This window comes from Heloderma suspectum, chromosome 3 (genome assembly GCF_057233095.1).
Source record: "Heloderma suspectum isolate Gila_16-S chromosome 3, 16-S_ref, whole genome shotgun sequence".
NCBI classification, from domain to species: Eukaryota; Metazoa; Chordata; class Lepidosauria; order Squamata; family Helodermatidae; genus Heloderma; species Heloderma suspectum.
The window spans coordinates 153,502,102-153,517,957 of record NC_139460.1 but is presented as its reverse complement, the minus strand read 5'-3'; the positions used below and the strand labels follow the sequence as shown (position 1 = coordinate 153,517,957).

At 43.4% G+C, this 15,856-nt stretch overlaps 1 protein-coding gene and 1 pseudogene across 2 annotated transcripts in view; one reads left to right on the top strand and one right to left on the bottom strand.

The window, feature by feature from the left end:
• GPC6 (glypican 6) overlaps positions 1-15,856 on the bottom strand; it is a 1,207,844-nt gene that overhangs the window by 66,729 nt on the left and 1,125,259 nt on the right. For both annotated transcript variants that reach the window (XM_084844735.1, XM_084844736.1), the window contains exon 6: positions 15,192-15,335. In XM_084844735.1, coding sequence (XP_084700861.1) covers positions 15,192-15,335 — 144 coding nt within the window. The remainder of the gene's footprint in view (positions 1-15,191; positions 15,336-15,856) is intronic.
• On the top strand, positions 1,457-1,686 carry LOC146350334 (small nuclear ribonucleoprotein G pseudogene; annotated as a pseudogene).

Below are 15,856 nucleotides of genomic sequence, written 5' to 3'. Positions count from 1 at the left end.
GAAAGAAAAAAAGAATTCAAGACAAAGTGTTAGGATATAGAAAGCAGATAGCTGCAAAAAAGATAATGTATCTGTATCAGCAAACCACTGGGAGTGGGGTTTATTTAATTATGCATGCTATGGCTGACAATATACACATATCCATTTAGCCTTAAGCTGCCTCTGTACCACTTTTAACTCTCTTTTTTTGGTACATTTTATTTTAAGTGCTCCAAATAATTTTTAATTTTTAGTTTTAATTTTTCTCTATGGTTAATGCTACAAAGCTATACAACAAAATCTCTTAGCAATGTAATAATAGTGTATACAGACATCCTGACCCTTTGCCATTAAATGATTTTTAATTAAAAAAACCACATTTTTTAAACTTCTGCTGACTTTCATCAAAGAATGTTCTGCATAACAGAAAGGGACAGACCTGTGTGTGTGTGTGTGTGTGTGTGTGTTTTTAGAAAAATAACATCAGGAGGCAATTCCTGCTCAACACCTTGGAAATAAATCTGAGGCATTTAATTCATACTGGAGATTCAAGGCCTTTTTGAAACTCAGAACTCAGTTAAGATCCACCAGTGTGTCTGAACTTTTTGTCCCCCATATACACATCTGACTATTTTACACACATACACACCCACCCACACCTCTTGGGTATTTTAGGTGACATTTTGACAAAGAATGATGCTTTGAAGATGGCAGAGATGTCTCTCACTTCATTTTAAACACTCCGTACTGCCTTGTATTGGAGTGTGATATGATAAATCAATATAAAACAATTTGGCAATATATTATTAGGGAGACCTCAAAGGCAGTTTTCTTCCAAAGCCCTTGTGTTTATTTTGTTCCCATTCTGGCTCTGTTGCAATTGATTTGTTTTAGTTGTTTTCTTCTGCTTCAAGTAATACCAAAAAAAAAATAAAAAAATCTTACTGGTTGGAGCCAGTTCAGATTGTCCTATTTTACTAAGGATGAATCTCTACTTATTAGTTATTAATTGTATTTCTCCACTGAAGTGTAAATATATTAATAATTTATTTTAAAAAAACTGGTACGTTGTCTATTACACTGTACCATTGCATTCGATAGCTGGTGATTTTTTTAAAAAAGTATTACATTTATATCCGTCCTTTCTTCCATAATGGAATGCAAGGTGCTGTATTTAGGATACCCTGGTAGGGGTCCCATCCAGATACTGACACAATCCAGACCTGCTTAGCTTCAACAAGACAGCTCGCATCACGTGCTCTTCAGATCATGCCCTGCCCTGGTACCACCTGGATTGGGAGCATCAGAAAGTTCATCTGGGAGATCAGGGTTCAGCCTGTTCATTGTGACTTGTCCAGGACAGGTGTCGGGAATGGGTACTACGGGACTTTAAAGGCTGAGTGGCTTGGATTTTTTGAATCACAGGAAATGGAAGGGATACACTTGTTCTAGCAGTGGCCAGTCATGAGGTGACATGATGAGCAAAGCACATGCACCGGAGCTAAAGAAATGTATGGACAAGAAGCTGTCACCACCATTATATGGTGGCTGGCATGTCCAAGGGATATTAAGAGGATTCAGTCAATTTATGAATCTCGTAATAGATGAGCATGTGGATGTTGCACTGGGTGGACAACAGAACATAGGGTGGTGCTAATTCAAGGAAACAGCATCATTATCCTAGAAGCCTGGGAAAAGAATAAATGAACCAGTGTATCCTGCTACCGTGCAGATATCTTTATTATTATCATTGTGGATTCTACATGACATATACATTTTTTGTAATTTTTTAAACAAATTATTAAAATTGGGGCAAACACTGGGAATGGCTGTTGGCTTCATAAGTTCATAGATTCATAGGACAGGTTTATCAACAGCTAAATGAAACCTCCATGTTCAGAGGTATAATGCCGTTAAGCATCCTATGCTGTGGGTAACAATGGATAATCATCATCGTTGTACCTTACCTGTGCTTTTCCAGAAGCATCTGGCTGGCTACTGCTGGAAACAGGATGCTAGACTAGATGTATCTTGGTCTGATCTGTGTTTTAGGGATGGCCGTGAATTTCTCCACGAATCTTGGGGAGGCCGAATGCCAACGCATTTGGCCCCCCGAAATTGTTGGTGAAATTCTCCGCCCGCCTGCCCCCCCCCCGGGATGGGACTTACCTCATGCGAATGGCCCTCTCGGCGGCGGGTCCCAGTGGCGTTTCGGCGGCGTTTCGGCGGGGGCAGGGGCGGCAGCCGGTCTTCCGACTGGCTGCCGCCGCTGCCATTACAAAATAAAGTAAAATAAACATACACACCTGTGATAGGCTACGTAACGATTAACATAGCCTATCACGGCTAGATTTCCAAAGTCAGCCGTGATAGGCTACGTTAATCGTTACGTAGCCTATCACAGGCGACTTTGAAAAAAAAAAGCGCGTACGCAAATGGCGGCGCCCATGGACGCCGCCATTTGCATACGCGCTTTTTTTCCCCCCAAAGTCACCCATGGCCTATCACGGGTGTTTTTTTTTTCCCCATTCACTTTTTGTTTCGCGGCCGGGGAGACAGGGCGCTTCTCCCCGGCCTGAATTTCGGCCGGGCGAGGCGGGGTGCCTCCCCCCCGGCCTGAATTTCGGCCGGGCGAGGCAGGGTGCCTCCCCCCTCGGCCTGAACTTCGGGGGGAGAACCAAAGCGCCTCTCCCCAACCGCGAAGCAAGCTGCGGGACCAGGTAAGTGACTTTCGTACATCACTACTGTGTTTAAGCCCTAAATGACTTGGGATATTTGTACCACAGGGAGAACTTTCTCCATTAATACCTCTCCATCCATCAAATTCTATAAACCAGGGGTGGGGAATTCTCAGGCCTGGGAGACAAATTTGGCCCTCCTGAGGTGCCAATCCAGCTCTCTGGAGCTTGCAGATGGCCATGTGCCTTTTGCTGGCCCCACCCCTTTTCTCCCAACCACTGACCACTGGGTGGCTTCCTGGCTTTTGTGCAGTTTCTCCCCCATTCTAAAAGGTTGAAATGCCTCTCTGAGGGCTTAGCTGCTGGGAATAAAAGCTTTAAGCTACAATTATGTTGGGGTTGGGTGGTTTTTGTTTGTTTGTATTTTTGGCCCTTCCCCCTTTGCCTTTGGCCTCCCACACCACTGGAATGTGGCCACTGAGAGCTTCTCTGAAATTGAATTCTGCTCTTGAGCTAAAAGAGGTTGTTCCCTTGCTATAAACTTATCCTTGCGCCTTGTTCCTTCATTTACAATGTGATATGTCTCCACAGAAGTAAGTCTCAGTGAATTCAATTTCTCTCAGGCAAGTGGGTATAGGATCATCACCTGAATTAGTTGGGAAGCAGAGCAGGGCTATTTCACTTGTGGCCTCCCACAATCTGAAATCCCTGCCCAGGTTGATCGATTAGGCAACCTCCCTCTACAATTTCTACTGCCATGTCAAGACTTTTATTATATTTTAGGACTTTTTTCAACCACAGATAATTTATGGAATGGGACTGAATTAATATTATTGCTCTTGTGTAAATTGTTCTTCAGAACAAATGCCTAAATTTGTATTGATAGTATTTTTAGTTATTGGCTTTAATTTATTGTGTTATGCCTTTACATGTCATGAGCATGCTTTATTTGCATGTAAAAGTGAGTAATAAATCATAAATAAATGTGAATAACAACACATACATATCCCCATTCATACTCAATCCTCAAGAAGAATGGCAATAACCGTAAGCTGTAGCATATGGCTAAGTGGGAAGCTCTGTCATTTGCCTACTGTTCTGCAGAAATGCAGAAAAGTATCTGGCAGAGTCACATAAAGCTAAATTGGTCACTGCAGGTTAATGGACTTGCACAGGACAGATTGCCTTATTTACGCTGAGATTTGCTCATGTTTTAGACACCAGGGACCAGCCACCAATACAGCTGCTGCAAATCCTTAGTACAGAAAGACATGAGTTGCTCTAAAAAATTTCTTTCTTGGTACAGCTAATCCTGGATTCAAGCTAATAGTAAGCAGCACAGCTTCAAACCATCACTTATCTCCATTCTGTCAGCCTGCCTTAAGAATTTACATTGGTTTAGCCGACCCATCTGGCTAAAATACACAAAGAAGGTATTGTACTTCATCTGTACAACAGTGTTTTCCAAAATTTTAAGAATGATTCCCACTGCTGTAGAACAAGGAAAAACATCTTTAAGGTATTTTAGAAAATGTTCCCTGATAGAGAAACATGAAAAATCTAGATTTTCATTTCACAGTTTATTTACAGATGTAATGGGGGTAGCGGGGGATGACGACACACACACATATCTAGAAACCTTTCAAAAATTCTCTGTATATCAGAACTGTATTATATGAATGTGCTAACTGCATATTTATTGTGCCACTGGTTATGTCTCCAGAAGTTTTATTTAAAAAAAAAATGATGGGTTGGATCGTAGGTCATGCTTAAAGTACTGAAATGAATGAAATGTCAGTTAGTCATATCAAGTCCCATTTATTTCAGTGGGTCCCACTGTTTTCAGTGAGTCAACTTTAAGCATGACTAAGGGGCTGTCTTCATGAGGGATTTCCTGCAGATTGGGAGCGTTTTGAGGTTGTTTGCAGCACATGACGTCATGGCCACTACACTGTCAACCAGCAGGCTCCATCTTGTAAAGCTGCACTATCATAAAGTTGTTTTACTCTGGGTTTTTTCCCAGTTAAAGTGACTCCCAGGTGGTTCTGCTGCCGACTGCTGCGTTCCTCTGCATTAACCCCTGGGCATGCCTTTGTGACCTGGCTGTGACGTGGTCAAGGGTTGGGGCCACCCCTTCCCACCAGTTACTCATTTTCCCCATTGGCATTACTATCGCCAGGGAGAGTAACCAGAGTAACTAGACTGCCTTTCTGACTCATCAAAGCACTATTGTGCTCTTTCAAGCCTTCAGAATCATGCTGCACTTCCTTTTTGCCAGTGGGAGTAAGTAGCCTCCGTTTCCACATTGAGAGCCATCATTATGCACTTCTCTGATGTTTGCATTACTTCACTTCTTTGATGTTTACATTACTTCGCTTCTCTGATGTTTGTTTTACTTCATGTCTCTGATGTTTGCTTTACTTTGCTTCTCTGATGCTTGCAGTAAAAACAGGTTGGAAGCTATAACTCCGTGTCAGTTTGCTGAAATGGAGTGAAATTGGGGTGATGGGGTGGTCTTGTAAGGAGCCCTCAGATGCTGTATTGGATAATTTGGGATTTTTGCTTCTTCATGGAAAAGTGAGCATATTTCCCCCTACCTCTGTTCTTTTTAATTTTTAATTTGTTCTTTGCACATTTGCGCAGTTGTGCACATTTTCAGAGCTGTGAACAGGGAGCTTTTACTCTTTCCTTTGGCATTAAACAAATGCACATAAGCACTTTATTGCAGTAGCAATCTATCATGATAGATTGCTACTGCAATCTATAGTAGCAATCTATAGTAGCAAGTATTGGGATCATGAGAGCAGAGAAGCCTGTCACTGTGAGCAGGAAGAAGTGGCCAGAGAAGGAGAAATGGGTGTTGGAGCTATAATTTTCTGATGTTTGTTTAACTTCCCCCTATGCCCCTCTTTTCCCCTATTCGGCAGTAGATCTACCATGGTATTGGGATCATGGCAGGCTGTCAGTGACAGCAAAGAAGCCTGTAATTGATAGCCTGGAGAAGTGGCCAGAAAAAGAGAAATGGGGTGGGAGCTGTAATTCTTTGACCACTTGCTGAAATAGAGTGAAATTGTGCTGGAAGGCTCTCATGGGGAGCCTTCAGATGCTGTCAGAGTTGACTGGGGATTTCAGCTTCTTCATGGAAAAGTGGCATAACACTTCAGAACTGTGAAGTAGTTACTTTCCCATTCATAATAATGTAGTAGTAGGGGGGAGACTGGACAGAGGTGGGACACACACCTCTCTCATTGGTTGAGCAGCACCTGCTGGGTTGATGATGTTCTACTCTGCCCACCCAGCCTGGAAGAATGTTGGTTCCAAGTGCTGTGATACCTGTGAAAAGCAGGGTTTTAGGTATGTATGCTCCACTTTTCTTGTTTCGTGTGTCCCTGACTGACCAAAACCTCTTTCCTGAAAATCCTGAAAATCAGAATAGCCTGATGTACTTCTCCTTCCATTGTCATGTAGATGGCCCCTAAGTCTGCATTCAGCTCAATGACTCCAGTTGTGCTGAAGTGTAACACACAGTAGCCCTGGCAGAGGAACCATTCCTATCTGCATCGAATCCTAGTTCAGTGTATCCAGAGGCACCTCTGCATCCATATGGGCTGACTATGCACATGCCTGATTCATATAGATTTCCCTTACTAGATGGCCGCATAGGAATTTTTTCAAACCTTCATTTTTACTCCAGCTGAACATTCCATGCTCCAAATTAGCTGGAGAGAGAAGTATTTTTGAACTGACCAACTGTAGCAAGCTACCTGCTCTGGAGCAGATGTGTTTTCATGGAAAATATGCAAATTGGAATATATGTGCGTGCAGGTGCAAACAGCTAGATAATGGATACTTCCTGGAGGTCTTCAGGTTAAGGTTGGACAGCCATCTGTTTGGGATGCTCTAGCTCTGGATTTCCTGCATGGGGTAGTGGGTGGGACTAGATAGCCTCCAAAGCCCCCTCCAACTGTACGATTTTAGGATTCTTATGATTTTTTTAACTTCTCAAAATCTGATTTAAATGTTGTTGTTGTTGCTGCTGCTGCTGCTGCTGTTATTAATTGAATTTTTAGTTGCCTTTCTTTTAAAAAAGATCCAAGGTCAACAAAATTACCAAAACATGAAATATAAAATAGCTAAAAACAATTTCCATTCAGATACCGCCACCACCACCATCACCATCGTATATGTGTACATGTGTGTACAAACTGATGATATTGGCAACATATCACTTGTAATTTCTTTTAAAGTGTAGTGTATCCTGACATCTAAGACATGTATGTATTACAAATGCTTTTAATATTTTTTATATATTTTTAATACATTCTTATTGTAACATTTTGCATCTGAACTCTTTGAGTAAGCTGTAGAATTAGCAAACATTAAAAAAGAGGGAAATGAAGAAAAAATTTTTGCAATGATAGTCAAGAGCTGCTTTTATGTACTACATACGGCAGCTTTACTTTTATATTCTCGATGTAAAGAGTCATTTTGGGGTAATCTTCAATAGAAAAGCTTGAATAGGGTTCCTCCAGTGGGGAGTACTTTGCAGTGCCTGTCAAAACAAAAATATTTCTTTTGTGTTTGTGGGGACGATGGCTGAAAGCGCTGATTGTTAAAACACTGTTGCATATGTCTAATGTAGTTATAAAACAAGTTTTTCGTACCTTGTATGAAATGTGAATTCCTTAATTAAACTTTAGCGAGGGAAGATGCATTATGCATATGGTCACTTAACAACAATAAGTGCTTATTTAATTATGAGTGGAGCTGTAAAAATGAGTGTATTGTGAAGTTAATTGGGAGCTGAAGTGATTGCACTTTAATGTGACAGGCATGGGATTACTTCTTTCAGATGTAGGCATGCTCCATTTTCTCATGGACAGAAACGGATCTATCTGTCGAAATGCTGCTCTCGCCATTTCATCTTAAGGGAAACATATTACAGCTAGTGAATATATGTACCAAATGGTGGGAATCTTTTAAATCGGCAGCATGGCCCAACTTGCCATTTGGAGCTCAGATCTTTAAATCACAGTGGGGAAAGAGGGAGATGGTTGCTCTACTGGCTGGTTGCCACAATGGCCCTTAAGCCTTAGCCAACAGTGCTGTACATCCCAGATAGGAGAACATGTGAGATGGGAGTGGGGCTGCACCAAGTAGCCCCTGCCTCTGGCATCTGTACATTGAACAAGTGTGTCTGCAGAGAGGGGGCCTTTGCTGTGGATGCCAGTGCCGGCTCCAGAATTTTGGGGTCCCTTACACCTCCCCACTCATCACCATTGCCACCAGCTGCTATTGCTCCTCAGCCTCTTTCTCATCATTGCTACCATTTGCTTGCTTGACAGCAGAGAGCCAGTGAGCAAGTTGGCAGTGGATCTATTGCTCTCCTTCTCACCACCACCGCTGTCTGAGCCAGAGCAAGAGGCAGGTGAAGAAGCAGGTTGCAATGGTGAAGAGCAGGAACAACTCCAGGGGGCTCTTGTCAGTGGGCCCCTGTTGGGGTGTGGGCCCTCGGTGTTTCAAAACTGGTGTACTGCACTCCACAGACTCAGTCTTCCAAGCCTGTTTTATTTAAACAAACCCTCTCCATTGAGTACTGTTAGGCAGTGGCCTGTCCCTCCTCAGGCCAGAAGCAGTGGGTGTTGCCTTCAACCACTTCCTGGTTCCTCCCAGGAAGCATAACCCACTGAGATCGAATCTAGCACCTCTTTCATATTGTTACATCCCTTTTCTTTTGAGAAAGAAAGAAAAAATAGAGAAACAAACTGGAGCTTTACAGATGGCCTTTCAGGCATGCAAGTCTCTTAATAACTCGCCCACTTCAAGTGTGTTTGGGTTCAGTGATGACATCCTTCACCTGCCATCCTTAATGTCTTTGGTGGCTTCAGGCCCTCCATTTTCAGCCTCTCTTTCTTTCTCAGGTTTTTTTTTTGGTCAACTCACAGTTTGTTCTTCTACTTTGGCACAGAAACAGCCTTGGTCGCCCTGTGTGATGACCTATGTTGGGAGAAAGACAGTGGGAGAGTGACCTTGTTGATTCTCCTTGATCTCTCACGGCTTTTGATACCATCAACCATGGTATCCTTCTGGGGTGGCTCTCTGAGCTGGGAGTGAGAGGCACTGTATTGCAGTGGCTTCGCTCCTACTTGGAGGGTTGGCTCCAGAAGGTGGTGCTTGAGGAACATTACTTGCCCCATGAATTCTCCAATATGGGGTTCCACAGGGGGTCAGTTTTGTCCCCTATGCTGTTCAACATCTACATGAAGCCCTTGAGTGCAGTCATCTGGAGTTTTGGAGTGTGCTGCTTTCAGTATGCTGATGACAAACAGCTCTATTTCTCCTTTTCATCTTCTTCAGGTGAGGCTGTGGCAATGGACTGGATGAGGGCTAATAAACTGAAGCTCAATCCAGACAAGACTGAGATGCTGTTGGTGGGTGGTTCTGCTGACCGGATGGAGGGTGTTCAACCTGTTCTGGATAGGGTTGGACTCCCCCTGAAGGAGCAGATCCGTAGCTTTGGGGTTCTCCTGGAACCATCTTTGTCACCTGAGGCTCAGGTGGCCTCAGTGGCATGAGTGCCTTCTACGAACTTCAGTTGGTGGCCCAGCTATGCTCCTATCTGGACAGGAATAACCTGGCTTCAGTTGTCTATGCTCTGGTAACCTCCAAGTTAGATTCCTGCAATGCGCTTTATGTGGGGATGTCTTTGAAGATGGTTCAGAAGCTGCAGCTCATACAAAATGCAGAAGCCAGATTGATAACTGGGACTAGAAGGTCTGCACATATAAGACCGACTTTGGCCCGCTTGCACTGGCTGCCTATATGCTTCCGAGTTCAATTCAAGGTGCTAGTTTTAATCTATAAATCCCTACATGGCTTGGGACTGCAATACCTGATGGCACTCCTCTCCCAAAATGAACCTACCTGTACTCTACATTCAGGATCTAAGTGCCTCCTCCGAGGGAAGCTCAGAAAGCAGCAACAAGGGAGAGGGCCTTCTCCATCTGAGGAAAGAGCTCCCTGATGAGCTCCACCTGGCACCAACATTGTTATCTTTTTGGCGCCAGGTTAAGACCTATCGCTTTTCCCAGGCATTTGGAAGCACACGATGAAGTTGAATCGGACCTGGATGTGTCTTTAGTTAGGACTGATTGTTCCAATTTGTTTTCAGTTATATGTTGCTTGTGTATATTTCTGTGTGCTTTTATGTAAATGGCTTTTAAACTTTGTATATTGTATTTTAATGTTTCAACTTCTGTAAACCGCCCAGAGAGCTTCGGCTATGGGGTGGTATAGAAATGTAATAATTAATAAATAATAATTCTGTCTAGGATTCAGTTACCACTTGGCAGGTGCCCAACCATGCCTACCCTTGATGTCAATCCGGGTGCATGTGAAGCCCTCCATGTGAGCCAGAACCCTAATAGTACAGTGTTGAGAGGCTCATGCAGAGGCCAGATGTTGTTGTTCTATGCTTGGACACCAGGGGGAGCAGGTCAGATGATGTGTGATACTGAGGTATTGCTACGTGATGTACCTTTGCTCCTGGCTTGTATGTTCTCCTATCCAGTAAGTTGAATGCCAGAATAGGGCTTATGCACTGAGAGAGTCTTTTCCTTGCTGCTTTGCTGAGGGGGATGGGCTATGGGGGGTGGGGTTCTTTCTCCCAGGTGAATTTTCATAGGTTCCTCAAACAGTGTCTACTAGCTTCCCATCCCTCTCAGGTTTCTGGCAGTACCCAGAATGGTGAATTGCTTTAGGAGAACTAGCTTGACCAAGAAAAGTGCTCTCTCACAGACAGGTGAGAAGTGCACTCCTAATACAAGAGATGCCAGGACTCGGTGATCGTACGTGGCACCCCATATGTAGCACGAGGTTTGGGGATGTGTGGAGTCAGCACATTTGCCATCGTGGAATCCTGTGGAAGGGAGTTCCATGCATTTTGGTGGCACATGAAGCAAGAAGGCTCAGAAAGCCTGACATCACAAAGAGGCGAGCTGGGACCAGGATCATGCCAGGGAGTCCAGCAGTATTTGATTATGGCAGTAAAACATTTAATTGGGCTCATCAAAAATGTGCTTGGATGAGTAGCAGCAGACTATTAGGGAAAAGGCACATGATGGGATGAGAGTCAGATGGGACCCCAGCGGAGTGGATCTGGTATGGGATGGGTGCATGTGAGGGGGAACAAGTAACAGCGTAACTGGGGTGAGGTTGATGAAGGGATAGCAGCTTTCTTAATATTCTTCCATAAGCACCAAAATCCAAAAGGTTCATGCTATTGGAATTAACACTGTGAATTAATTCTGTGAAATATCAGAAACAGGTTCATGCTATTGGAAGCAACACCGTGAATTAATTCTGTGAACTATCAGAAGCAGATGGTATAACAAAGTACACTAATAAAAGGTTATTGCTGTCTATAGCAGTTTATTAGCAAATTTTATTTCTCACACATCCAGCTATCTGTTGTCAAGACGTTATGCCAGGATGTAGACAAAGGGATGCACATCCCACTGAAAAGAATGCAGTGAGCTTAGATCACATCCACACTGAAATGAATATTTAGATCTGTCAGTGAATGACCTGGGAGCAGCGATGCTGCAGCACTGTTGAAACTAAGCAGGTGTGGACTGGCAAGACCACCAAAAACTCCATATCTGGATGGTGGATGGCTAGGAGCTCTATGTAAGCAGCTGTGAGTATTTTAAAAGAAAGGAAAGCTACACATGTTTATTTTCTATACGTGCATATACAGTGCCTTGCATAAGTATTCACACCCCCCCTTTGACTTTTCCACATTTTGTTGTGTTACAACCTGGAATTAAAATGGTCTGAATTGGCATTTGTACCATTTGATTTACACAACATACTTAACACTTCAAAGGTGCAAAATATTTTTATTGTGGCACAAAAGTTAATTAAACAAAAACAAACTGGCATTTGTTGGTTGCATAAGGATTCAACCCCCTGAGTCAAGACTTGGTAGAAGCACCTTTGGCAGCAATTGCAGCTGTGAGTCTTTTGGGGGTAAGTCTCTACCAGCTTTGCACATCTGGATCCTGCAGTTTTTGCCCATTCTTCTTGGCAAAATTGCTCAAGCTCTGTCAGGTTGGATGCGGACCATTGGTGAACAGCAATATTCAAGCCTTGCCACAGATTCTCAATCAGATTGAGGTCTGGGCTTTGACTGGGCCATTCAAAGACATTCAGGTTCTTGTTTTTAAAACACTCCAGTGGAACTTTGGCTGTGTATTTAGGGTCATTGTCCTGCTGAAAGGTGAACCTCCTCTCCAGTCCCAGGTTCCTTGCAGGCCAAAACAGGTTTTCCTCTAGAATTGCCCTGCGTTTGGCTCCATCTATTTTGCCTCCAATCCTGACCAGTTTTGCAGTCCCTGCTGATGAAAAGCGTCTCCCAAACGTGATGCTGCCAGCACCATGCTTCACTGTGGGGATGGTGTTCTCAGGGCAATGAGCACTATTGGCTTTGCGCCACACATAGCATTTTACGGTAAGGCCCCAAAGTTCAATTTTGGTCTCATCAGACCAGAGAACCTTTTCTCATATGCTTGCTGTGTCTCCCACATGTCTTTTGGCAAAAACCAAATGGGATTTGATAAAGGTGCTTTTTTCAGCAATGGCTTTCTTCTTGCCAGTCTTCCATAAAGCTGAGCTTTGTGGAGCATCTGTGATAGTTGTCCCATGGATGGTTTCTCCCATCTCAGCTGTGGATGTCTCCAGCTCCTTCAGAGTTACCATTGGCCTCTTGGTTGCTTCTCTGACTAATGCCCTCCTTACCTGGTCACTGAGTTTGGGTGGATGACCTCCTCTAGGCAAAGTCATGGTTGTGCCATATTCTTTCCATTTTGTACTAATGGATTTAACGGTGCTCCAAGGGATGTTCATAGTTTGGGATATATATATATATATATATATATATATATATATATATATATATATATCCCAAACCTGATTGGTGCTTCTCCAGAACCTTATCCTGGACTTCATTTGATAGCTCCTTGGTCTTCATGATGCTGTTTAGATATGTTCTCCAACAAACTCTGGGGCCTTCCAGAAACAGGTGTATTTAATCTGAGATCATGTGAGACTTGAATTGCACACAGGTGGACTCCATTCAACTAATTCTGTAACTTCTGAAGGCAGTTGGTTGCACCAGAGCTTATTTAGATTCCCCCCCCCCCCACTTCGACATTATGGACTATTTTGTGTAGATCAGTGACAAGAAATCCTAATTAAATACGTTTTAATTCCAGTTTGTAACACAACAAAATGTGGAAAAGTCAAAGGGGTGTGTGTAAATGCTTATGCAAGGCACTGTAGTTCTTGGAGATCATTAACAGGTTTTAATAGGAATGCCATTAAGATGATGAGCTTCCAATTTGGTCTTGAAGTTGTGGGGTCCTGAGAACTATCTGGTGCAAAAGAGAGTCTTTCTATCCATCCCCAAAAATGTCCATCAGGACATTCATCAAATGTTGTGGGCCTGATGTATCTGGGGCAGTGACAGTGGGGAAGTCTCCTTGTCTTTGATAAAATGACCTTTGGGGTCAGCAAATTCCACCAATCATGTACCGGGAGACAGCCAGGAGAGAGACATCCTTGCCTAGATCCAACTTTAGTATTTAAGTGTGATGAGTTGTACCAGAATGTGAACAGGGACATAAATCTCAGACAATGCATTGAGATTAGATCGCATCTATAATCAAATGCGCATTCCGATTATGCACATTTGGATGCGCATCAGATTTATGCCTGCCTCTCCTGAGCCAACTATTCACATTAGTTTTTCCTTGGCTAAATCAAGGCATCATCCAAACACTACCCTTCCCTCATGGGTGTCAGAAGGGTTGTTCTTACATCCTGTTGGGATGGGGTGGCAGCTCAGGAGGGTCATTTGGTTGTAGGAATGTGCTGAGTAAGAGGGCATATAAGACTTTGACATAATTTTGCAGTATCCCTGCTTTTTAAAAAAGCCATTCATTTTATGGGGTGATCATTGCTCAAATCATAGGAACAAGCTGTCATTATTATGATACTGCTGCTTTCACTGTGTATAGCGATGTGGAGAAACGCTACAGCCCTAGACTTGATTCGGATGACATGGCAGCCCACTGTGAATTAATTAACCTGGTTGGCGGGAGTTATTTGGAGGTTAGACAACCCTCACATACTCCATGGTCTGTTTTAGGGCTATGCGAGGGTTGTTTAACCATCAAATAACCCCCACAACCCAGCTTCGGATGACACAACAAGCCATGGCAACCCCCAGCCAGGGCTTGCATATTTATAATGGTGGCCAGCAGGCACTGCAGCTCCTTGCAGGGAAAGTAACCCACGATGGGCTGCCATGATGGACTGGCCTATTGTCTAATAACAAATACAACCCAAGATCAAGGAAGAAAATGAGAGAAGATCAATGGTTTGTAAAGTTGAGAGCCAGTGTAGTGTAGTGGTGAGAGTGACGGACTGGGAGCCGGGAGATCCGGGTTCTAGTCCCCACTTGGCCATGGAAGCTCACTGGGTGACTTTGGGCCAGTCACAGACTCTCAGCCCAACCTACCTCACAGGGTTGTTGTTGTGAGGATACAACGGTGAGGAGGAGGATAATGTAAGCCGCCTTGAGTTCCTTGCGAGAGGGAGAAAGGCGGGGTATAAATGCAATAAATAAATAAATAAAGTTCTGCCGACTAAAATTATGTTGTTGTTTTCGTTGTTGTTGTTGCTGTTATTTTAAAGATTCACAGTCTGCTAAATTAGGGACGTGTTATACTTCTTGAAGAAGCACAGACAGGTAAGAATTTTGTTATAGTTAGCAATCATTCATTTAAGATGTAAATGCAAGATGGGGAACCTCTTTCAGCCCAAGGGCTGGATTCAATTTCAGAGAAGCTCTCAGGGGCACATTCCAGTGGTGGGTGGAGCCAAAGGCAAAAGGTTGCGGGCAAAAATACAATACTGCCCCCCCAATACACACATGCGGAGCATATTATAGCTTAAAGCCCTTACTGCCAATTTCTAAGCCTTAGGAGAGTTATTTCAACCTTTTAAAATGGAAGAAATTGCACAACACCCAGGAAATCACCAATCTGTGGTTGGGGGAGAGCGGGTAGAGTCTGGGAAAGGGGGTGTGGCCATCTAGGGAACACTGGAAGACTGCATTGGGACCCCAGGACAGAGGGATTGGAACCCCCTTGATTGGAACCCCCTTGATTTAAACAAACATCTTAGCCAAACAGCATTTCTCCAAAAGGAATGACATGTCTATATTCATTGAACCATTCACCCAAGTGTACTTCCAGTACTGCTTCCAGTATTGCTATCTTATCAATATGCAAAAGAATGGGCTTATTTTATTGTTCCTTGTTCTCTGGGGAAAACAGCTCTTCATTGTACTATCACACATTTTTCTCTTGCAACTTCACACAATCACTGTGTGGGGAGGGTCAACTTTCAAACTAAGATTCTTTCATTTTAATGACGGTTGAGATCACGTTTACCACAGATATTACTTACCAGCCTATCCAAGCTCGTACCAGCAGCTGTCGTCGGTCTTTCCTCGGGGCTATAGGGTCGAAAGCGGGTATTGAAATTATCAGGAACAGAGCGGGAAGATCTCAAACCTGGAGCTGGTTTAGGCTGTCCACACCCTTGAAAGACCTGCAAGAACCATGTTGTGTTACACCGAAGGTTCACTCAAAGCAGATTTTAGCAGCATCTAACTCCTGGATATCAATTTAGCACTGGTAAACCTGGTGAAAGTTACATATCAGCAGTGTCATCATCAACCCTTGAAGAAGCAGATTTTTAAATATATGTGTGATACTTTTGGTGAACTTGTTTGTTGAAGGCCATCCACCAAGCTTTATAAATTAATCAAGGATTTCAGGTTGTGTCTTCTGTATCCAAACTGTACATTCCTATCTGCTGTATCACAACGGGCCTTGCTTCACCGATGCAATAACAGGGCCTGAATGACAAAATGGCTGGCTCTATTTTGGTTTCCATGTAGGCTGAACAATACCTTTGTTTTTCAACATTTTGTTTCAGCGTCCTAAAAATTAACTGACCATGGTCTTGAGCACAGACCACCTCCAGGAGGACCATACAGCTTCCCCCTTCAAGTCCGAGAAACCTCTCTGGGCTTTGTTCTTTGGAGATTGTTCAGGGACTACACAGCT